General features: G+C 45.1%; 2 protein-coding genes across 25 annotated transcripts in view; one reads left to right on the forward strand and one right to left on the reverse strand.

Moving 5' to 3' along the window:
* Positions 1 to 17,790, reverse strand: part of KSR2 (kinase suppressor of ras 2) — a 446,464-nt gene extending 428,674 nt beyond the window's left edge. For 9 of the 21 annotated variants that reach the window (XM_038575241.1, XM_038575236.1, XM_038575237.1 and 6 more), the window contains exons 1-5: positions 16,185 to 17,788; positions 13,875 to 15,443; positions 12,791 to 12,969; positions 11,739 to 12,688; positions 10,662 to 10,800 (exon numbers count right to left, since the gene is read on the reverse strand). The gene's annotated coding sequence lies outside the window, so the exon portion shown is untranslated. Of the gene's footprint in view, positions 1 to 10,661; positions 10,801 to 11,738; positions 12,689 to 12,790; positions 12,975 to 13,874; positions 15,444 to 16,184 lie in introns of all 21 variants that reach the window. The other 12 variants (XR_005379235.1, XM_038575233.1, XM_038575253.1 and 9 more) reach the window with 9 other exon arrangements.
* Positions 12,151 to 23,179, forward strand: RFC5 (replication factor C subunit 5). Of its 4 annotated transcripts, none has more exons than XR_005379236.1 (11): positions 12,151 to 12,335; positions 14,023 to 14,087; positions 14,351 to 14,487; positions 15,685 to 15,764; positions 16,436 to 16,509; positions 17,587 to 17,746; positions 18,488 to 18,569; positions 18,973 to 19,102; positions 19,678 to 19,755; positions 20,302 to 20,545; positions 20,917 to 20,971. XR_005379236.1 is itself a non-coding variant. In XM_038575257.1 (11 exons), exons 1-11 carry the CDS (start codon positions 12,274 to 12,276, stop codon positions 22,341 to 22,343), a joined length of 1,020 nt encoding a protein of 339 aa, XP_038431185.1. In that variant the 5' UTR covers positions 12,153 to 12,273; the 3' UTR covers positions 22,344 to 23,179. The 4 variants fall into 4 exon arrangements, 3 of the variants coding, with proteins under 3 accessions (XP_038431186.1, XP_038431187.1, XP_038431185.1); XM_038575257.1 differs by lacking the exon at positions 20,302 to 20,545 and adding an exon at positions 22,247 to 23,179 and having other exon boundaries at positions 12,153 to 12,335; XM_038575258.1 differs by lacking the exons at positions 19,678 to 19,755; positions 20,302 to 20,545 and adding an exon at positions 22,247 to 23,179 and having other exon boundaries at positions 18,973 to 19,132.
* Positions 23,180 to 23,544: the final 365 nt, after the last annotated feature.

The following is a 23,544-nucleotide window of genomic DNA, read 5'->3' on the forward strand; positions in this document are numbered from 1 at the left end:
TTAAAAAAAAAAAAAAAGAATCTGGCCCCTAGAGCTATTCAGCCTCCCATGGTAGACCTACACGTACAACCCATGCCCTCCCCCCCCCCCCCCCCCCACTGGCTTTCTTCATTCTTAGTGGTCTTCTTGCAGACTAAATGCACAGTCTGCCTTGAATCTAGGCCTTCCAACATCCCTCTTCCCTGCCTCTCTATCTCCTGAATTCTAATCACTCTTGGAGTCTCTGCTAAAGCATCACTTCCTTAGGTTTTTTCTAGGCCCCTCCTAGCCTGGGTCTTTGTTTTATTTCCTTCATCCTGCATCATGCTAGAAATGAACTCCACGTCTGTCTTGCCTGAAATTCTCTCTGCCCCACTGGAGGGTCTGTCTCCTTCACCTGCTGAACGCCTCCCCCATGACCTCATTCCAGGCATAGCACAGTTGATGGCACATTGCAGGTGTTGATAAATGTTTGCTAAATGAGTGATAATGAATGACTCATGGGGAAATTTTACCGCTTCTGGTTAATATACAATGCGTAGGTGCAGTCTCATGTTGAATATTTGGTTCCACTGACAACGATAAAGAGAAAAATCACTTACCAAGATGAAGACATCTTAGTTTCTTTTTCAAAAGTACTTCATCTATTTTAAGAGTTGTCCTTTTCTTGTGTTTATTAGTTTATGTGTGGCTTTAATCATTGGAAACCAATTTATTTTAAATGGGTCTTTAGTAAACCAATTATCTGAAGCATTTGGGATCTGATCTTGTTGTTTGTTGTTTCTGTTGACTCTTGCTCATGGTGAATTCTTTCCTTGTGTGTTTTGTAATTTCAAACACATAGATCTTTATTTGTGGGAATCCAGTACATCTAGACTGAAGGTTTGTCCTTCCAGAGTTTGTTTAGCTCATTTCTTGGTTTGAGGGTTCCTCATAGTGTGAATTTGAACCCCAAGCCTAAATTAGTATAGTCCTATTGTGACAAATTCTAAGGGGGTATTTCTTTTTTTTTTTTTTTTTAAGATTTATTTATTTATTTATTCATGAGAAGCACAGAGAGAGAGAGAGGCAGAGACACAGGCACAGGGAGAAGCAGGCTCCATGCAAGGAGCCTGATGTGAGACTCGATCCGAGTCTCCAGGATCACACCCTGGGCTGCAGGCGGTGCTAAACCGCTGCGCCACCAGGGCTGCCCTAAGGGGGTATTTCTTTCCCACTCTGGGTCCAGAATAAACGAAATAAGCTTCCTTGTTATCTCCCTATGTTGGCTAGATGAAATTTTCTAGTCCCTCCATCCTTTTCTCTATAAGGGTGTAGCTCTTTGAGGGTCTTTGGGTGGAGGCCACAATTCCCTTCCCCCCAAATTTTGTCCCCTGTCTTTGGGACTTTTACAACTGAAACCCCTCCCCTGATGCATGTAGACAATCCTTACCAGTTTGGTTTTCACCTTCTGTTTTTCTGACTCCTAAAGATTATTCCTGTTTTCTGGTGGTGTTATATTTTATCCAGCATTATCTAGATGATTATTAACTGTGGGGAAAGTTTTTACATTATCTAGTCCAAAATAATGTCCCCAAATGGAAACTCAGTAGACTAGTTTATATTCTTTCCCTCAGTATATGTGCATGAACCTGTTTTTTTAAGTCACTTTGTTCTCCTGTTATTTTCTGTATATTTACCACTTTTCTCCTATTCTCTTCCTACATTTACAACAGTTACATTACAGAACAAAATGCCTTAAGCTAATAATGTCTTATGTATAAACTAGACTTTTCTTCCCTTAGTATTTGGCTCCTATTACTGGTTCTTTTTCACCTCCTTTCCTAACTATCCTTTTATGTAATTTTCTAGTGAACAGGCACCAAATATAGCTAGTATCTGATCCATATGTCACCTGCTAATTTAAATGTTCTTTTCTTAAAAAAAAATCTATCCCAATTTTGCAGATAAAAAAAAAAAAATCCTGAGGTCGACAAAACTGCTAGCAATGTTTCCATACATACCATTGTCAAAATGCTGGCAAATTTGGTAACATGAGGTGGCCAAGTTTTTAAAAATTCAGTACTAGTATTGCAAGTCATATTTATAATTTGAATAAAAATTCTAACTTACTTAAAACATGTTTTAGGCCTAGATAAATTTCTTTTGGCCTTAGGTCTAGGAATACATGCAGACAAGCATTTCTATTGATATACAAGTATATCAAGTGTACTTTATACAGATTATATTAGCAGCCTAGGAGTGCTTAGCAGAGGGTCTGGTTTGTAAGGCTGTTCTTTCTTACAGCTTCCTTGAAATTTCTCATTTACATCATAACCAAGTGAAAATGAGATAAGTATTGAAAAAACTACTTTTGTCATTGCTATAGTCAAGGTTACATATTAGCTAACTTATAAATAAATCACTCCCCGTGACAGAATTATTAGCAAATAAGATTGTCTATAAGCATAGCCACAAAACTTTTTCAAAAGGACTTTAAAATTTCCCGTCATTATGACAGCATTGGTTAATGAATATTCTACTTGTCTTTTCCTTTCAACCTCCAAAATGTTTCAAGAGTTAGTAAGTCCTGGGACGCCTGGGTGGCTCAGAAATTGAGCATCTGCCTTTGACTCAGGGTGTGATCCCGGGTTCCGGGACCAAGTTCCGCATCAGGCTCCTTGGGGGAGCCTGCTTCTTCCTCTTGCCTATGTCTCTGTCTCTCTCTATGTCTCTCATGAATAAATAAATAAATAATCTCAAAAAAGAAAAAGTTGGTAAGTCCCAATTTTAATAGAAAATTGCCACTGTGATGTTATCTATTGCTGCTATATAATAGACCACATCCAAATGTAATGGTGAAAAATAACAACCATTTTATTTGCTCATGAATCTGTAGACCAGGAACTAGGGCAGGGCTCAAAGGGACAGTTCATGTGTGTTTCCCATGGTGTTAGCTGGGGTGGCTCCCTGTGGGGCTGGAGGACCTAAGATGGCCTCACTCATAGGGCTTCAGCTAGAATGGCTTGAACAACTGAGGACCGCATAGGACAGCTGGGCTTCTTTCCTTGTGGTGTTAGCTGGACTCCCTCATGTCTCTGGGGCCTTCTGGCTATCATCTGAGTTCCTGGAGTCCCCCTACCTTGGCTTCTTTCTCCAGCAGAAAAGCCTGGACTTCTTGACACAGCAGATGGTATTCCTTCTAGCTAAAGGGTAAACTTCCAGGCCTCAGCTTGGAAGTTCTGGAATGGCACTGTCACCACATTCTCTTGGTCAAAGCAAGTCAAAACCAGCCTTCAAGGAGTGAGGAAATAGAATCCAGGTGTTGAGAGCAGGAGCTGCATGCAGCCCATTGGGACAGAAGGAATGGGCAGCAACCATCTTTGCAGACAATCTACCACGGTCACCTTATTTATGTATCTTTGTATTTTTCTTTTTTTTTTTTTTTAAAGATTTTATTTATTTATTCATGAAAGACACACAGAGGCAGAGACATAGGCAGAGGGAGAAGCAACCTCCATGCAGGGAGCCTAACGTGGGACTTGATCCCAGGACCCTGGGATCACAGCCTAGGCCGAAGGCAGATGCTCAACTGCTGAGCCACTCAGGTGTCTCTTTATTTATGTATTTATAAATAACTGGTACCCATTCTGTTTATAAAGTTGTTACAAATCAAAGGAGAAGTTATCTACCATAGCTTAGTACTAGTATTGGGATAGTTTGTAGTAGTTGGGATTAAAGATGTCAAGGTATTTTCCCAATAAAATATACTTAAGGCGGGGTTTGAATGTCACTGTAGTTTTTCAGCACTTATAATTTCAAGTGAGATGGTCTTGCTTGGTTAAAAACAGTAAAGCTTAAGCTAAAGTCGCCTAGTCCTTAAGACCTAGGAGGATCTTTAGTTCATTACCTCTGCGTGTGTCTTCTCCCTGGTGGTCACATAGGAGGAGTACAGGGACACATGAATACATGATCTTGTTTTCTTGTTCTCATAACATATTGCAGGCTTGGACCAACTTTCTAATCCCACTAATTGTTTTTTTAAAGAAACAACACGATTTTGATTTTGCAAATTTTATCACACCAAGTTCTCCACAATCGGGTACACCAAGATCTTACCATTGAAACCCTTCCTGGTGTTAAGCAGATGGATAATTTTGAAATATGTACGTATGGAATTAAGTTACATGATTATCCAAATATGCCAACTATTTCCATGGCATTTGGAATTATGCAATGGAAAACGTTTCTAGTGATGCCTTTTTATGTGTTAATTTAGCAAAATTTATTCTCAATTATAATTTCAAATCACCTGAACAACAAAAGAAAATTAGAAGCTGTAGCAAAACCAAGAGCTTATTTGAATTTAGCATTAAGAAAACATTTTAGGGGTGTCTGGGTGGCTCATTCTGTTAAGTGTCTGCCTTTGGCTCAGGTCATGATCCCAGAGTCCCTGGATCAAGAAACACTTCTGGCTCCCTGTTCAGCAGTCTGCTTCTCCTTCTCCCTCTGCCTCTCCCATTTGTGTGCTCTCTGTCTCTCTCTCAAAAAAATAAAATAAAATAAAATAAAATCTTAAAAAAAATTTTTTTAAAGAAAGCATTTTAAATTAATTGGCATAAACTGAAGATAACCCACATTTAACGAGCCAGTTCTAGTTGACATTTGCCAAAATATGACATACTGAATATGTTGTTTTTGTCCAATATCCCTTAAAAATTTAAGAAAAAAATTAAAGCAGAGGGTACAAGATAATTCACTCCCATGAAATTCAGGAAACTTTAATTAGATACCCCTTTAAGAAAGGAAATTTGCTTTCATTAATTTTTTAAAAATCTGTACTTTAAATGACCTTTAAATTTTAAGACTTTTTCAAGACACAATTGTCCAATCTTCATATTAATGAACATGCCAGATATTCTAATTTCCTGCACATTTGCCAAGTATCTTCAGTTTGGAATAAGATTGATTTCTAAGCTGCCTCGCTTTAAAAACAACAACAACAAAACTTTCTCTTAAGTTGAAAGGATTTTTTAAAATTTTTATTTATTTATTTAAAAGATTTTATTTATTTATTCATGAGAGACACACACACAGAGAGAGAGAGAGAGAGAGAGAGAGAATGGCAGAGACACAGGCAGAGGGAGAAGCAGGCTCCATGCAGGGAGCCCGACGTGGGACTCGATCCCAGGTCTCCGGGATCAGGCTCTGGGCCGAAGGCAGTGCCAAACCGCTGAGCCACCTGGGCTGCCCAAGAATTTTTAAAATATATTTTGAACATCTAGATCTTTGGAACACTTAAAATATCTTCAAGTTTAAAAATTCTTCACATTGACTTGGGGAACCCTTGGTTCTTCAATTTTCAGTATTGCTCTCTTGTTTTATTTTTCAGTATTGCACTTATTTAAAATAAATGTATTTTGGGGCACCTGGGTGGCTCAGTGGTTGAACGTCTGCCTTTGGCTCAGGTCATGATCCCAGGGTTCTGGGATGGAGTCCTGCATCAGCCTCCCCACAGGGAGCCTGCTTCTCTTTCTGCCTAGGTCTCTGCCTCTCTCTCTCTGTGTCTCTCATGAATAAATAAATAAAATCTTTAAAAAACAAATAAATAAAATATGTATTTTTTTTTATCACATTGCCATTGAACTTGGGCCAGATGCTTTGAAAGAGTGAGTTTAGGGAGATTGGAGGAACAGGACGAAATGTCTATAAATAGCAGTTCTTTGTATAGCATCTACTGTATAATAAAGTGTTGTGTAACTCTGCCATGCAACGTAAATAATGATAGTAATTTGCATTTTCTTATTACTATTCGTCCTTGAATTGAATCTGCAGTCTTTTGCCAATATTAAGGTCTATTTCTTACTTCACTACATCCCCCCCCCGGGGTCCCTGCTATGATGAGAGAGGGGAGAGAAACAGTCCCCTTGTTTTGCAACACAGACTGTACAACAGGTACACACCAACTGCTTTTTGCCTCGTGATTCTGTTGCATAGACCCAAAGGCAGTGTGGTCTATGGCTGGACCTACTAGACAGAGCCAGGATAATGTAACTACACTTCCATCCACTGCTTATGAACACCTTTTCCTCTTTTTTAATCAAGATGGCCCTAGAGATTCTAGCCCAGGGCAATTATGCTGGACTCAAACTGGAAGGAATCAGGAAGACTCTAGAAGAAATATTTTTAAAATTTCATCAGCCCAGAGGGCCTATTATTAGTATGACTGAGAAATTAGCTGGACTTACTTTCTACTGCAGACTCATCACAAAAAAAACTCAGGTTTTTTGTTTTGTTTTGTTTTCTTTTCTTTTCTTTTCCCCAAGCAATTAAGCCTCTGAATCCTGGAGCATTGGGTTTGCCCAGCTCAGGGGAGCTTAGGTGCCTTGAAACTTTGGGACTTGGAGTTGAATTATCAAAATGCTAGGCGCTTAGCAGAGGAGAGGTGGGAGTGTACTGGAGAGACCAGTGGCCCTACTCTCTGAAGAATCCCACCCTAAAGATGCAGAACAGCGGTGAGGAGCAAGATGGTGGGAGAGAGATACATTATGTGGTATCTGGGGCTTCTCGGCTGAAATCTGCACACCAGCTGCTTGGAGACCTTGTTAAAATGCAATTCTGATTCAGGAGTCCTGGATTGGGTCCAGAGATTCTGCATTTCTAACAGGCTCCCAAGGAGTGCTTATACTATTGGTTCTGGAACCTCACTTTGAGTTAGTAAGCAGGCGAGGAGGAGAAGGTGGAAGAATTTCAGAGGAGGGGCACAGGGAAGTCTAAACCTCTAACTTTAGGACAAAGAGCGTCTATTCCAACAGACTACAGGAAAAACTGAAGACTAAAAGCCCTTCCTCAAATGTTCCGGCCCATTTCCCCACAACCTCTCAGCCTTCTTGGATGACGCCAGGCAAGGGAAGGGACCCAACTCCCACAGAATGAATTTCCAAACTCCCTTGGCTTGAGGAAGAGACAGTGGAGGACTTGGAGCCACATATTTAATTTAGAAAAATTTTAAAATGTGAATTTTTTTTGAGCCCCTGGAGAAAATTGATATGAATCACACTCTCAGTCTCAAACTTAAAGCATATCAGATTCAGGAATAAAAAAAATAACCATTTCTTAGTTATTCAATAACACACATTAGGGGATGATGAATGGATTTCCCTAAACTCTGACATGGGGCATTTTGAGGCTTCTGACAAGAGAAAGTCACTGAAGGGGAAACATGTCCCCAAGGATTTATGTCCCTTATCAGTCTTTGATTTTGCTGTGGTCACCAAAGAAGATGGTCCTTCCTCTACACAAACTCTTCAAATTGCCCTTTGGGATTTTTTTTTCCTTCTTCAAGTCCTTGTTCTTCATTTAAACATGATTTCACCAGTATAAACATGCTCAGGAGAAAGACCCACTTTGATTTTCTTCTGCCAGCATCTTCCAAAGATAGCCTCGCATCCCTTTCTCTCATAAGAACAAATCTTAAAAATAAACTAAGGCAGTAAGTGCTGTGTCTAAAGCCAAGTTTGTTCCAAAGCTGAGAGTAATAAAATCCAGGGCTCCCTTTCCCTAATTCAATTTAAGAGCAAATGTCTTTCGTTGGTAATTTTGTTTGTAACTTCTGATCCTGCCATCTCTAGGACCTGCTGTTTTATTAAAGCATTTCCAAATCTGGTTCTGATTACATAAGAAAAGTTTGTGCCTATGCTCATGAATGTCACAATTCGCATGGAGATACCAGCTTGATTTACCCTTAATTCCCCCAGATTCTTGCCCAGATTCTTACCCTTAATCTAGGCAGAGGGTAAGAAGGGATAATTCCATCTTTTGCCTGGTCATCTGTACTTGAGAAAGAAAAAGTCACAAAGTGATCCAACATATGTTCCTGACCAGATTTTTTTTTAATTAGTTGTCAATATTTAACATACAGTAGGGGCAGCCCTGGTGGTGCAGCGGTTTAGTGCTGCCTGCAGCCTGGGGTGTGATCCTGGAGACCCCGGATTGAGCCCCACGTGGGTCTCCCTGCATGGAGCCTGCTTCTCCCTCTGCCTGTGTCTCTGCCTCTCTCTCTCTCTCTCTCCCTGTGTCTCTCATGAATAAATAAATAAAATCTTTTAAAAAAATACAGTAATTTCACAGAAAAAAATCTAAATTTATGATTTGCCTTTAAAAATCCTAAATTCTGAAAAAAATAAAATAAAATAAAAAATCCTAAATTCTGGCAACATTTGGCAGCCATCCCTCATAGCTGGATACTGGCAAAGTGGATGTTTGTGATCTTTTGTCGCCAGCATCTGACCCCTCTCCTATATTCAAGAATGTCCTCAGTTCACAAGTCTTGGTGGGAGGCAGACATTAGTCCTTGCCATTCAAGCTCTGTATCAGGGACTTGCTAGCATGCAGCCCCAGCCTGGACAAGCAGGCATATCTTCCCAGACTCGAAATGGGGTGCTAGTTTCAGTTAGCATCCAGGGAAGGAATGGGTGAATTCTTTCCGACAGTGGAAATGGTGAAAGCAACATCCAGTTTCCAGGGGCAGCGAGGGGGCAGGGGCCTCTGAAGGTCGGAAGCAGCTACACTTTCCTTACTGGTTGGTTCCGTGGTGTAATTTGGACTATGGTTTCAGTTCCTTGGCCTGTCTTTGTCCCATTTTCCAAGTCGGGGTCTCCAGCCTTCTGATGGATAGTGAGCCAGCCAATATTTTGTTATAGCATTCCTTTTCTGCTTAAATCTTCCATCCATCCCTCTTGCTTTAGATACTAACTCCCAGGCTGCTTAGACACAGGTGAGCTTGTAATTTTGGTCTCTTACCTCTTTCTCTTTAAAGTGACAAAATCTTTCTCCTGGGAGAAAGGCGAAAGACCACTCAGAACAAGCTTCCACAAAGTTCGTAAGAAGTTGTTTCCCAGAGGGCCCGCCCCCTCCTCCCCTTCCATCTCATTAGGCAGAACTGGGTCACATGCTCACCTTTATGCAAATCAGGGGACTAGGATTGCTGTGATCGGCTCAGGATGGGCCCTAGTTCGACTTGGGTTGACTCTCATCACCTGGGAAGCTTTTTTAAACTGCCAAGGCTTGGTCCCACTCCCAGAGGCCAAGTTTAATGGGTCAGACTGGATCTCAGGTATTGGAATTTTGTAAAATCCTCAGGTGCTCTTAATGTCATCTCTCAGTCTAGGCCAGCCTCCTACCCACGCCCATTTTACAAATGCCAATACTGAGGTCCAAAGACGTATTAAGTAACTTGCCCAAAGGACTATACCTCCGATTAATTCAATTAATAACAGAAACAAACAAAACCATACACACACACATTAAATGGACACCTCTGTTTTTCCAGAGTATGCATGTGAGCACCCATTCTCATTCTTAGAAAGTGAAGTGATGGGGACCTCAAGGACTGAGAAACAGTAGATCTCAAGGACTGAGAAACAGTGGAGGGGAGGGCAGTGGTTCTCAAACTTGAGTGCATCAGAATCCCCTGGAGGGCCTGTTACAGCACAGATGGCTGGGCCCACCCCCAGAGTTTCAGATTCAGTGGGTTTGGGGTGAGGAGAAGAATAATTAACATTTCTAACAAGTTCCCAGGGGATACACCTGCTGCTGCTAGGCCAGGGACCACACTAGCTTAGTGGCTATCAGTCTGGGCTATAGGATCACACAAAAGATCCGGTTGTACCCCTTACATCAAGTCACAAAACCTACTAAATTTTTGGGCAAGTGACCTAACATGTCTATGAAATGGGATTAATGACAGTGGCTTAGGCTTATCTTGACAACTGAGTGAGTACAATAAATGTAAAGCAAAGCACTTAGAATAGTGTCTGGCCCATCATAACTGCCTAATGAATATTAGCTATTATCATTCATTCATTCATTTATTCATGGAACAATTATTAACTAAGTGTTTCCTTTGAGCCAGGCACTGTTCCAGGCACCAGGTGTACAGAGGTGAATAAGTCAAAGCCTTGCCTCCCAGTGAGCTTACAATCCATTGGGGAGGCACACAATACATGACTTTGTAAATATAAAATATGTCACACAGAAGAATTCTACATCCCAAGCTGACTGAACAAGCAGGTGCACACAGAGTTTTACAAGAACTTTGTTCAGTCTCACTCATATCTTCCAGCTCAAGGAGGTAGTGGTATGTTTCTTTCTATTGCAAAGACCCCTTAGCAGAATGGCTATCTATATGTCAATTATATTTGTATTTATGTAGGCTTTAAAATATTTTTACATTATATATGATATATGATTTAGTTTTATACATTACATCAATAACATAATTCATATTATATTTTGTATTTTAAAATATTTTATATTTTTATATTCATATATATTCATTTTATATTCACATATATATATTCATCTTTTTTATATCCTAGGAATTGGCTGACATGATGTGGGAGGCCAAGAAGTTCCAAGACCTGCTATCTGCAAACTGAAGACTCAGGAGAGCCAAGCGGTGTCATTCAGTCTGAACCCAAAGGCCTGAGAATCAAGAGTGCTGATGCCTGAGGGCAACAGAAGATGGATATCCCAGCTCAAAAAGAGCAAATTCACCCTTGCTCTGCCTTTCCATTCTATTCAGGCCCTCAGTGGATTTTGATTCCCCCAGAACTGGTGAGATAATCTTTACTCAGGCCACCGATTCAAATGCCAAATTCTTTCAGAAACACCCTCAGAGACACAGCCTCCAAATATTTTACCAGCTTCCTGGGCGTCCAGAGTCCAGTCACGTCAACACATAAAACCGACCCTGGTGGGCATCGTCACACCAGCCAATTCTTGAGTAGGCTTTTGCTTGAGAGGAAACATTTGAAACACAAATAGGGTGGGTGGAAAGTGCTAGAAGGGAAGAAGAGAGTAAAGTGGCCATGTACCAGATGCCACACATGTGTTACTTGATTCTCGAGACACCTTTGGAGTAGAGGTTATTAGACTAGAAGAGAGGCAAGCTGCCCAAAGCTAAGCAGCAAAGTGGCACACTAAGGGCCTCAACAACCAGAGTTAGAGTTAGCCACAGTCATACTACAAACCACATCTGACCGCCCTCCCCACCTTCTTCTGAGTCTATAGGCAGGGGCTAGTGTGAAGCATAGTCACCATCATGTATTTGCCCAACTGTCCCTCTACTCTGTTCCTGGGGCAGGTGCCAGTGATGTAATAAGATGCAAGGAGCGGCTACTTAAAAAAAATTTTTTTTTTAATTTAAGGGAGAAGGAAAAGCAGACTCCCTGATGAGCAGGTAAATGACGCAGGGCTCAATTATCAGGACCTGAGGTGAAAGCAGATGGTGCTTAACTGGCTGAGCCACCCAGGTGGCCTAGGAGTAGCTACTTCTGGCATCTGTACACTCCTGACTCAGGCCAGCCTCATGTCTTCTCCCTTCTCTTCCTCATGTCCTTCTCAACATGTTAAAAAAATAACAACAAACAACTTTATTATGGATAAAGCATGTGATCTGTAATATGTAATACATATTGCTGGGAAATACAGATCAGCAAAATAGAAGAAAATAAAAGTGCTCCATAATCACCTCATTGCAGAAAAAATTTCAATACTGGTTCTCCTATCTTCAGATCACAGGGTCCCTGTCCTCCATGTTTGGTAACTAGCGCTTTCCAGTCACACACATTAACCTAACTGGAAGTTTATTTTTTGTTTTTCACTGGGGTTGCTTCCGGAACTTGGTTCTCTAGATTTTGTTGGGCGAGGGGCATGGATTTGGGAGGTAAATTGGAGTTGTGTGTGTTTGGAGTTGTTCATCAATTCGAAGTACTCACCTCCCAGCTTTGGGGCCAAAAGGTTTTTTGGAGTCTTTTTTCCTAGGGAATCGCGGTTGTTTTATCCTCGGGTTTGTTTGTCTTGTTTTTTAGGGCTGGACGCTCTCTGTTCCTCTGAACGGTGAGGGTTTGAACTTTGCTGGTAGCTGGAATTGGCTCTGGCCGTGACACTTAGTTTGTAAAGACGACTGGCGGCTGCAGGGGATGGCCTCGCCTCTCTAGCTTCCCGGGTTCCCGGGGCCCGGGAAGCTCCGTCGCGCGCGCGGGAGGGCAGCGGGGGCTGGAAGGGCGGACTCCGAGGGAGGCGTGCGGCCGGCGCCTCCCGGTAACCTGGTAACCGACCCCTTGGCAACAGAGAGGGGGCGGGACCCAGGGAGGAAGTCGGAAGCAGGAGGCTACATCTCGCGAGAGTTGCTTTTGCGCGCGAACTCTGAGAGCCAGGGTCCCGGCCGGGGTCGGCTCGCGGCGGGTAGCTGTGCGGGACCGCGGGGGCCGCGACGACGCGGGCGGGCCCGGACGCCTCTCTCACCGCGCCATGGAGACCTCAGCGCAGCAGGAGCAGCAGCCCGCGGCGGCCAAGATCAGAAACCTGCCCTGGTAGGAGGAGGCCCGGCAGCCGCGGGAAAGGGGACCGGTGACCTCGCCCGACCGCCCCCGACCTGCGGCCGGCCGGAGCCCCAGAATTTCGCCTTGACACCCCCAGCGCCCTCCGTTCTTTTAGGCCTTTTCCAGGTCTTCCCGCTGCCCCACCCCCACCGCCCCCATTCCTGGTATTCACTGGGTGACAGCGTAGAGGTTTCAGTCCCTCCTCTTCTGACTTTGCATCGGCCTCGGGCCAAAGTAGTCTCTCCACCCTTGCCGGAATCCTCAGGCAATGTTGCTCAAATTCTCAACGGAAAGGACAACGGTCCTAATAATGCTCCCCAGTCGAGTTGTATTTAAATGGCTTCCTGTTAGATTAGCGGGGACCCTGTTAGATGCTTGATCTTTACAAACACCCTAGGAGGTAGGTCGTTATTCCCGTTGGAAAACAAAAAGGTTAAATGACTTACCTGAGGTCCAGAGCAGGAAAATAGGTTGGGATTTGCATCCAGGTGAAATCAGAGCTTGCCCTCTTGAGCATCCTACTTCCACGGCTGCATCTGGATGGTGTTTTAGAAACTGATGGGATTCAGCTTGAGTTCTTCTGAAAGCTCCAAGTTGGTCGGTCTTGTCTCTTGAGTTCAGTTTGCTTTTCTCATGGAAAGAACACATAACATCCAATTTACAGTTGTAAACATTGTAAAGTGTGTAATTCAATGACTTTAAGTACATTGAGAATGTTGTGCTACCAGGTCACTGTCTAGTTCCAAAATTTTTCATTTTACCCCAATGGAAACTTCACACCTATTGGCAGTTATTCGCCATCTCCCCCCTCACCCCCAGACTCCACTTGCTGAAACCGTTAATCTGCTTTCTGCCTCTGGAGTGACTACCGTGGATATTTACATGGATAGAATCAGTATGTGGCCTTTTGTGACTGGGCTGCTTTCACAGCATCATGTTTTCTGGGTCCACCTGTACTGTTGCAGGTGTCATGGCTTCATTGCTTTTTATGGGTGAATAATATTCCATTGTATGGATAGACCACCATTTATTTATCCATTCATCTTTTGATGTATAGTTGGGTATGAGTTCAATTTTTTTTAACAAAGATTTTATTTACTTGAGAACGTGAGTGTGGGGGAGGAGCAGAGGGCGAGTGAAAAGCAGACTCCCTGCTGAGCAAGGAGCCTGATGCAGAGTGGGATCCTAGGACCCTGAGATCAGGACCTGAGCTGAAGGCAGATGGTTAACCGACTGAGACACCCAGGAGCCCCAATGAGTTCAGTTTTTAATTTATTTTGAAATAATAGGTGCCCATCCAGGTTGAGATTATTTATAGGCAGACAGCTGGGAAAGTGAAATTAGAGCAGCACTATTGGCATTTTGGGCTAGACGCTTGGTGGAGGCGGGCATGGTGACTGTCCTGTGCATTGTAGGGTTTAGTGACATCCCTGGTGCCTATCCACTGGAGGCCTGTAGCACCTCCACCCAATTGTGACAGCTGAAAATGTCTCCAGATATCACTGAGTGTTTCCTGGAGGACAGAATTACCTCTGGTTGAGAACCAGTGGTCTGTATTCAAACTTAGAGGATTTTGTTTCTCTTCCTCTTTTCATTAGGGTAGGAAAGGATTCTTTTGCACATAACAGTGTGTTCTTGCATTGGTATATATTGTAATCCCTGCTAAATTGTCTTTCAGGGTTGAAAAATACCGGCCACAGACGCTGAATGATCTGATTTCTCATCAGGACATTTTGAGTACCAGTAAGCATCCATGTGTCAGTTGCTGTCATTCTAGTTGGAAGACTTGTATAAATTTCTTGGTTATGTCTCTGCTGAGTAATAACCTCGAAGTATCTGACTGAGCTGTATGGAATGTTGCTCTGTGAGCTAGGTCCTTCGGATTTTTCTTTCCTGCATCTGTCTCTGATTTGAACATGGGATTGAAGTGCATTCAGGCCAACCCCAAGGGCCCAAGGTAAATCAGGTAACTCTTGAAACTGATGGGCTCTCTCATTCTTCCTCAGTTCAAAAATTTATCAGTGAAGACCGTTTGCCCCACCTGCTCCTCTATGGTCCTCCAGGGACAGGAAAGACTTCCACCATCCTGGCCTGTGCAAAACAGCTATACAAAGATAAGGAATTTGGCTCCATGGTCTTGGAGGTAAACAGGAAGATTATTCTTACTCAGCAAAGAACTCGAGTCTCTTACTTTTAGTATTCTTTGATTTACTTCACAAGTTAAGTTGCTGTACTGGAGGTGGGGGAAAGGAACAGACCTAGAATATTTCCAGTCACTTTTTATCTAGAATAGACATTTTGGTCTTGGTTGGCATCAGCTAGAGGGCAGTTGTAGGGCTAGGTATTTTTCTTTGCCTTTGCCAACTCATACTCAAGCACTCAGTGGTCACTCAGTGAGTGGTTGCTAAGTAGCTTGCTGTCTCCCATGTGCCTGTCCAGATTTCTCCTCCACGTGGCTCCACCCTGTTCTTGCGCTGGAAGGCTGTGCTGTATTGACTGCAGGCTGCCTTGTTCTTTGGCTCCTGGTTAGGTTTGGCCAATAGTGGCCCTGACTGGAGTCAGGGGAAGAGGAAGGATGCCTCGTCCTGTCTTGGGGGTCACCACCGGCTGACAGCATCCCCGCCTGCAGGGCAAATCACATAGCCTTCTCTAGGTGCCCACACCGCTCCCCCACTCACCTAAGACCTGGGGTCGGTAATGGGCCCTAGTCGTTGCAGAGGTATCGCAAAGCCCTTGCGGTTTCCCCACACCCCACCAACACCTTTTAAAATACTGCTTCATGTAATTCTCTTCAAATCACTGAATTTGAGTATGCCATCTGTTTGCCACTGAGATTTGACTGATACACTTAGATTTACAAAATTCTAAATATCATCTATTGCCGGGGGAAAAAAATGTTTAACTTCTTTTTTTTGTTAGAGATCTTAGAACCTGGCTGCCACCAGTATTCTTACCTCAATGTATTAAAGACTTGGTAACTTCTGGATCACTCTGGGTGGGTTGTGGTAGCTAAAATTAGCATGATTCTGCTCATGCCAGAGGTGCTCTTCACTGTGACCGGGCCAATTAATTATTCCTCCAGAGTATGTCATTGATTGTCTTTGAAAGGGGAAGAAAACACATTCATCTGCCTTTCAGAATGTAATGTAACGATCTAGTGAGTTATGAGTTTTAAATACAATTGTGATCGTGGTTTTTTAATAGGTGTTTATCTCTTGGCTGTTAGACTGAGAGACCTAGACCTAGCCTGCCTAGTGGGACTGATGAAGAAATGAATTAATTCATAGGTAGCACACCGGCATATTTCTAATTTACTCCGACTTCTCTCTCCCACATTTAGCTGAACGCTTCAGACGACCGAGGAATAGATATTGTTCGGGGACCAATCCTGAGCTTCGCTAGCACAAGGACAATATTTAAGTAAGAATTATTGGCATAATTTCTCTCCCTGGAGATTTTGATCAGTGGGATGACAGAGTTTAGTTTTTTCAATCCTCCCCTTTGCCAGTCTATAAAGGTTAAAAATGACTTTGTAAAAAGTAGGCATCAGAAAGAAAGTACAAGGACAGGAGTAGGAAAGAATGCAAGTATCAAAATATTATGTAAGTCTATATATATGTATCAGCACATTCTTTGGGAAGCATTAACTTCATTTTTTTTAGTTAACTGAAGACTGATAACATCCTGAGACCGGATGAGGTGGTTTGAATTTAAACCAAAATGAATTGACATCAGGATGGATAACCGGGATGATGGTAAACAAAGTAAAAGATGAAAAGACAGGCATGAGTGAAGGGTGAAGGTGATAGAAAAAAGCAAGGCCCCTGAGGAGCAGGATACCTTGCGTGCGCAGAACAAAGGTGCATTTGCCAGAGGAAACGATGCAGCAAACATGCCGAAGTCAGACCTTAGTTCCTTTAAGAGCAGAGAGTAATGGGCGTGTCCCCTGTGTGAGCACAGATGTCTGCTTCGCTCGGAGGTCAAGGAGGAAGGGACTGTCCCAGCAGGGCCTCGAGGCACTAATGTAGGTTGGGCCTGGAAGTTGAGATGAGGTCGAAGAGATATGCAGATGGTACCATTTGTTTTCCTAGGAAAGGCTTCAAACTAGTGATCCTGGATGAAGCTGACGCCATGACTCAAGACGCCCAGAATGCCTTGAGGAGAGGTAAGAAGAGCTCCCAGATGTAGTGTGTTGGCTCCTGAGTGCATTCGAAAGAGAACTGGGAACTTTGGATGTGAGATAACAGCATGGATGGTTGACAGTTTTCATTTATCTTCCGGCCCAGAGAAATCGGTTGACCTTTTGCTGTCAATCTAGACCAAATCTCTAATGTTGGGGTTTCCCTCTTTCAGCAGCTTAAAGATAAGGGCCTCACCTGATGGGACTTTTAAGTCTGACCAGACACTGGTGTCCCATCCTCCTCTTCCACGGGGTTCAATTTGGGGCTGGGAATTTGTATTCTTAGGTGAGGGAGAGGATGGGGTAGGGAAAGCCCGTGGTTCCTAAGCGGCTGCTGGGTAGACCCTTCTGCTCTTGGTACCCGGAGACACACAGTAGCCGGGAGAATAATCCAGGAAATGGGGCAGCACTCAGAGCTGACATGGCGCCTCTGTTTGCCGAGGGAGTATCATGTGAGTTGTCTGTCTTCAGGGACCTGGTGCAGGGGATTTCTGTGAAAGGACATCGGTCACCTCTCGCATTAAGATTCAGAGGTGATGAGCTAGGAGAGCGGGGTGATCTGTCGGAGTTCTGGCGAGACGAGTGGAGTGCAGGCCGGGTTTAAGAGGGGGGGAGGACAGTTAGAGCATCTTCTGATCTTAAAAGCTTTGGCAGCCTTTCTTCAGCATTTGTTCTGCAGAAGGACTGTCTGGGCAGATCCCCGAGCAACAGCGCGCCCGGTGTTCCCTCAGCTTTCTGAATTCGAGTTCTCCCTCCGCCCAGCGCTCTGGGGCTTCCGAGGCCCCGAGACCGAGTCCCCTGGGAAGGCCGCGGACGGCCACCCCCTCCGCCGCTTCATCAACCTGCCGAGCGGGATTCTAGGCCAAAGGACAGGGGCCCCGCGTTTCGTAGCCTGATGCAACGGCGCAGCTCGAACGCCAGAGTCCAGAATCGGGGCGCGTTGCAAGGAACCGCTCCTACGATGGCGGCGGGCGGCGCGGACGCAGCTCCGCGAGGAGCCGGCCCCTGCGCCTTCCGGGCGCCCCGCGCCGCCCTCAGCGCCCGTTTCCTCTCCCCTGCCAGTGATTGAGAAGTTCACCGAGAACACCCGGTTCTGCCTCATCTGTAACTATCTGTCAAAGATCATCCCGGCCTTGCAGTCCCGGTGTACGAGGTTCCGATTCGGCCCCCTGACCCCCGAGCTCATGGTTCCCCGCCTGGAGCACGTCGTAGGAGAGGAGAAGTACGTGTGAGGAGAAGCCGTGAGGAGAAGCAAGCGCGGCCCGGCCGGAGCGGAAGGCGCTGCGTGCTGCGTGCGGTGGGCGGGGGGGGCGGCAAGGGGCGGGGAGGGGGACCCCGGGAGGCCGCCGGGTCGGTGGGCAGCCCCCTCGCCGCCGCCGCCGCCGCCCTCTGGCATCTCCTGGGCAGCCTTCATAAGGGCCCTGGGCTCTTCTCCTGATCCATCCTCCCCCTGGAAGCTGTCCCGATTTCCTCCTACTCTTCTTTTGTCACTGGAGACTGCAGGCTGCCAGCGCCCCTTCTGCCGACGCCTCCAGCCTTTTCGGGCCAGAAGGGAAGGTGCTGAGACGCTACCTTCTGTGTACTCAGCTGCCTCGCCAGTGGCGCCCGAGCTGCCGCTTTCTGAAAGGGGGCGCTCTGGCTCTGTGACCGGGGCCTCGCCGGGCCGGGCCTCGCAGAACAGCATGCAAAGCCGCTTGCTCACCTGGTCCTCAGTGCCTGGTCCTGGGTGAGGGCCTTTCCCAACCTGCAGTGGCCATGACTGCCAGCGTGCAGCCCACAGCCCTAAAAGCCAAAGTGAATTCTGGATCCGGCCCCGGCGGTAGATCCGGAGAGTCCTGTGAACTCCATCCGTCCCCTCTCGTTTGTTACTGGAAGCCTTCGTTGTTCTGGGGGGCATCTCGTTCCCTGGGTGAGTGCTGGTGCTCTCGGGGCCTCTGAATTCCTCCTGCCTCTTTCCTTTCAGAGTGGACCTAAGTGAGGACGGGATGAAAGCGCTCGTGACCCTTTCCAGCGGAGATATGCGGAGGGCTCTGAACATTTTGCAGGTACAGTACTACTCGTAGCAGATCTCAAGCTGCTGCTTTGGAAGAGTTCTAGGTAGGCAGCAGCACAGCCAACCTACAAATTCAGAAATCTAGAGAGCGGTAAGATCTCAATTTCATCATGTACCAACAATCCCCCCCCCCCCACCTTTGGGTTTTAAATAATTGAAAGAATAACGTGCTGCCAGTGAGGGAAAGCTAGGGCAGGACTCTGGCTGGCACACAGCAGCGGCATCTTCTCATGCTTCCAGCTGAGGCCAAGTCTTACCAGGTAAACTGTGCAGCGTTCGAGCTGACCTGTGCCCAGTCACTTTACTGCGCATGTGCAGTGCTGCCTCAGCTTCCTCCTGATCCGCCTGCACCGTGGTGGCTGCCGTGACAGCCACGATACTCCCTCTTTGCACAGAGCACCAATATGGCCTTCGGGAAGGTGACAGAGGAAACGGTCTACACCTGTACCGGGCACCCCCTCAAGTCAGACATTGCTAACATTCTGGACTGGATGTTGAATCAAGACTTCACCACAGCCTACAGGAGTATCCTTCCTTGTGTCCTGCTGACAGTAGGTGCTGTATCTCAGGCCCAAGTGTGACCTGGGAGCCCAGGGTGCAGCCAGTGCCTGCACCCTGCTGGCTAAACACGGCTACTCCAGAGGCTGGTCGGCTTGCTGTGGATGAACGGTGTCTGTGGGTGGAGTGGGTCCTGTCTTTAATGCCCTGAAGTTCTTCCTGAAGGAGTGTGACATAGGTCTGTCTTGAAGCCACCTTCCTCACAGAGGAGAGCAGCAGTCAGATCTTGGGGTGGCAGGTGTTACTCTTGTTTTGCTGTGAAATTAAAAGCCAGGGGCAGTGATAGGAAGCCTTCAGGGGAATGGGTGGGCTCTGTTCTCTACTAGGCAGAGACACAGTTCTGCCAGAAAGCCCTTGTGGAAAATGGGAAACATGGAAAAGGTAACAAGTGGAGTCCACCTCATGCAACTTCAGATTGAGAGAAACCACTCTGTTGGTTGGGGCTAAAAGCCCTCCTTCCCACTCACCGGAATCTGGGTTCAGAATTCCATGGTGTGTGTTTGTTCTGGAACCTGTGCCCTCTGCCTTAACTGTTCCTCTAGATATAATGGAGTTGAAAACGCTGAAGGGCTTGGCACTCCATGATATCCTGACAGAGATACACTTGTTTGTGCACAGAGGTAACTCTCGTTCTTCCCTAGTTGAGATGGGAGAGGAGGCGAGTGGAGTTAAGGGTGGGAGGGAGGGAGGGAACATGAGGCTTCGCTTTTGAAGCAAAGAGATGAGAATGAAGTATAAACCCTGGCCCTGCAGTCAATTTTCTTTAGTATTTAAAACTGTTCCAAAACTACTCTTAACCTCTAAAGCTCCTGAGGGAAGAAGCTCCAGAGGGCTGACTTTATTTCCTCCAAGGGTTTAAATTTTACAGCAGTAAAATAGTACATTTCATTCACATTTCTAAAGGTATTTTCCCTCAAAAGGAGAGAAAGAGAAGGAACTATCTTCAATGTAAACCAGAGCAGTCTTAACTAAACCATCTTAAGTTGCACACTTGGCCGTATCTACCATACAGAGAACTGGTTCTCCACCTTGGCAGCACATAGTAGTCATCCCAGACCAAGTCACTTGGCCTTTTGGGGGGAACCAAGCAAGCATCAGGATTTCCTCAGGCTCTCCGGGTGGTCTGTTCCGAGGCCTCTTCCATCAGGCTCTTTCCTCTGCCACAGCCAACTGCCGACAGGTCCATGGCTTGTTCTGCCAGTGCCTCCGTGGGCCTCCCCAGGGCCAAGCAGCAGGTTGATCGCTGCCCAAGAACATGGTCGGCTCAAGCCCAGCTCTGCACTTTGATTGTGGAAAATGAATACTTACAGATCGATGGATTTGTTTTTAAAACCTACCCTGCTGCTAAAGCAGCGTGGTTGACTCTTCCCTGTGTTCTTGTGATTGCTTTGGAACCTGTTCACCAAATAGGTAAAAACTGAAAACTCCTGCAGCGATCACTTCCTTAGAGGTATGGCACCTAGTGACCTCAGGCCTCTAGACAAGTTTTTTTTTGTTGTTGTTGTTTTTTTTTTAATTTTTTTTAAATTTATTTATGATAGTCACAGAGAGAGAGAGAGAAGCAGGCTCCATGCACCGGGAGCCCGACGTGGGATTCAATCCCAGGTCTCCAGGATCGTGCCCTGGGCCAAAGGACGGCGCCAAAACGCTGTGCCACCCAGGGATCCCCCTCTAGACAAGTTTAGTGTCTCCTGCTGTTTAAGTTCATAATTGTGTGTTTGGTTTTGTTTTAGTAGTAGGGGATGGCAGACCCTTGTTCACTCAGTTTTGTTTTTCCCTAGTTGACTTTCCATCTTCGGTTCGAGTACATTTACTGACCAAAATGGCAGACATAGAGTGAGTAAACCCCAATTTTGATTCTTTTCCCTTTTTTACCCTGTTGTGTTTTTTTTCTTTTTTTTTTTCTGCCTGGTTGGTTCCAACTTGCTTGTCTGCATCAATCCCCTGTGGTACAATCTAGTTTTTGGTGGGATCACTGAAAGAAACAGGAACGGTAGGATTTGCTTAAAGAACATGAATAAATACAAGGACAGGTTCAGCTCAGTTACATATTGTAGATAAAGGCCTCTCCTTACACCTCAAAGGCTTAGAGTCCACGTTGGTTCTAGAAGAGCCACTTGTGGGAGGCCCGCAGCTGTTACAACATCTCGGTTATTCAGGGACAACCAGCCATCCAGCTGTTATGAAAGCATTTTGGCATAGCAAACCATACTGGGGGGAGAGTAAACATAAATTCTGTTTTCCACTTTGCCTGGTTCCATAAATGCAGGTATTTGCCCCAGTGAAGCTAGCAGCTAGTATTTAGGTGGAGAGGAGCACTGGGTTTGAAACAGACACCAACAGAGAATCAACTCTAATTTGCTGTCATTGGCCTTCACATGCACACATTAGGTCACCACTTCCATGTAATGAGTGTCATGATTTTGCCTCCACTGACTAGGCACTTGAAAGGTGGCAAGATGGGGATGCCTGGGTGGCTCAGTGGTTGAGTGTCTGCCTTCAGCTCAAGGGCGTGATCCCAGGATCCTGGGATCGAGTCCCATATCAGGCTTCCTGAAGGGAGCCTGCTCCTCCCTCTATCTATCTGTGTCTCTCATGAACAAATTTAAAAATATATAAGTTTTTAAAACTTATAAAAAAGAGGAACAATTTCTCTGAATGCATTTTGTGAGTGAAGAAGTAAATCCTTATCATGTAAATTCTGTGTATGTCTATAGAGCCAGCATGAAGTTCAGTTCAGAACACTGTCATTGATAACTATCAATTTTTAATTTCCCCTTACCATTTTTTAAAAGATTTTATTTATTCATGAGAGAGAGGCAGAAACACAGGCAGAGAGAGAAGCAGGCTCCATCCTAGGTCACGCCCTGGGCTGAAGGCTGTGCTAAACTGCTTGAGCCACCCAGGCTGCCCTCCCCTTACCAGTTTGAATCGAATGTATAAATGAGAAGAAAACGTTAGGGCACATACTGAAGATGACTGTCTGGGATGAAGCTTTATTACCTGCTTTTCTCTAGCAAACTGTTCCACCTTCAAACTCTATCATTCTGTTGTCAAAAGGTAGCTGTCCATAATATTCCATATTCTTACCTTTCGTTTGCTTTCTCTTAGGTACAGACTTTCTGTTGGCACCAATGAGAAGATTCAGCTGAGCTCTCTCATTGCCGCTTTCCAGGTCACCAGGGACCTGATTGTTACAGAGGCCTAGAGGCTGAAGCCCGTTCACTGCGGTTCGCAGGCCCCGCGGTGACTGAAGAACAGGAAACTGAGTCACAGGATGATATGCTGCCCAGGCTGGATAGTGAAGCCAGTCGCCCCGAATTGTGGAAACCTCTGTCCCTGACACCGGCGGGGAAAGGTTGAAAAAGTACCGTGTCTGTGGCTATTTGGAGCAGGTACAAAACCATTGGAACAGACAGCTGTCTTACTGTGCTGCCTGTTTGTGTTTTTTACAGGGAAAAAGAAAGTGCAAAAAGTTGTGTGTGGGTTTTGTTGTTGTTGTTGTTAAGCCTTAAGGCTTTTAACCATTCAGTTGGTTGGGTGGCAGGAAATTGCCCTCCCTTATTTTGGTCTAGAACTTAAAAGGCTTCCAAACCCCCCCATGGTGCCATTGCCTCCTAACTCCAGGTAAACAAAGCATCTCCACAATTCAGGGTATAAACCTCAATCTGCATCTAAACCTCAATCTGCGTCAGTCTGTCTGTTCTAAATAGGTATTAATAGATTTCTGGCCCAAACTATTGTACTCTTATAAATGTGCTCAGTTCTCTTACTTTAAAAACGTCTTTTAATTTCTCCAGTGCTAGCAGGTTCCTAATTGTGGTGTGGACAGTGTGTCACTGTATGGCTGTGGGGGCAAGGCTGTATAGTACTCCCTTGTTAACATATGGAGAGCTGATGGGCTCGGGCCAGACTCTAAACCTCCAAGTGCTGAAAGGGTAGGCCCAGTGTCCAGTGTAGCAGTTTATTTTATAGCAAACAGACTGCCTTTATGATAGTGTTCTTCTCAATAAAAATAAAGAAGCTGGCATGTTGGCTGTCTTACAAGTGACTCTTTTCTTCACCAGTTATAAAGACACGGACTTTATTAAACTTGCGTTTATGTGAAAAAGCCTCCCCCATCTGATATCATAGAATCAGCTTACTCAGGAGGCTGTTCTTTATAAAGGTGGTAGGTTCTTATACTATCAAAAGGGAGAGGTTGGTTATTTCCATCATCCACATACAACTCACTCCCCAAAGATACCAAAGTTTGAAGCCCCTGGCCAAGTGGGACCTCTGGGGAGCCACCCAGAACCTCTCAGACTACACTGATATTTCAAGATAACCACAAAATTAAGAATTTGCCCAAGCCGTTCCCCACTGTCCTGTTGTACTCACTTGTTTTAAAAGGTGATTTTTTTTTCTTA

The sequence above is a fragment of the Canis lupus genome, chromosome 26 (genome assembly GCF_011100685.1).
Source record: "Canis lupus familiaris isolate Mischka breed German Shepherd chromosome 26, alternate assembly UU_Cfam_GSD_1.0, whole genome shotgun sequence".
In the NCBI taxonomy this organism is placed as follows: Eukaryota; Metazoa; Chordata; class Mammalia; order Carnivora; family Canidae; genus Canis; species Canis lupus.

What these genes read in the sequence shown, in the direction of transcription:
- RFC5 (XM_038575257.1), top strand. Translation starts at nt 12,274, where the DNA reads ATGGAGACCTCAGCGCAGCAGGAGCAGCAGCCCGCGGCGGCCAAGATC. An exon ending in TCAGGACATTTTGAGTACCA is followed by an intron (nt 14,088 to 14,350) that starts GTAAGCATCCAT and finishes ATTCTTCCTCAG; the next exon opens with TTCAAAAATTTATCAGTGAA. An exon ending in CTTCACCACAGCCTACAGGA is followed by an intron (nt 19,103 to 19,677) that starts GTATCCTTCCTT and finishes CTGTTCCTCTAG; the next exon opens with ATATAATGGAGTTGAAAACG.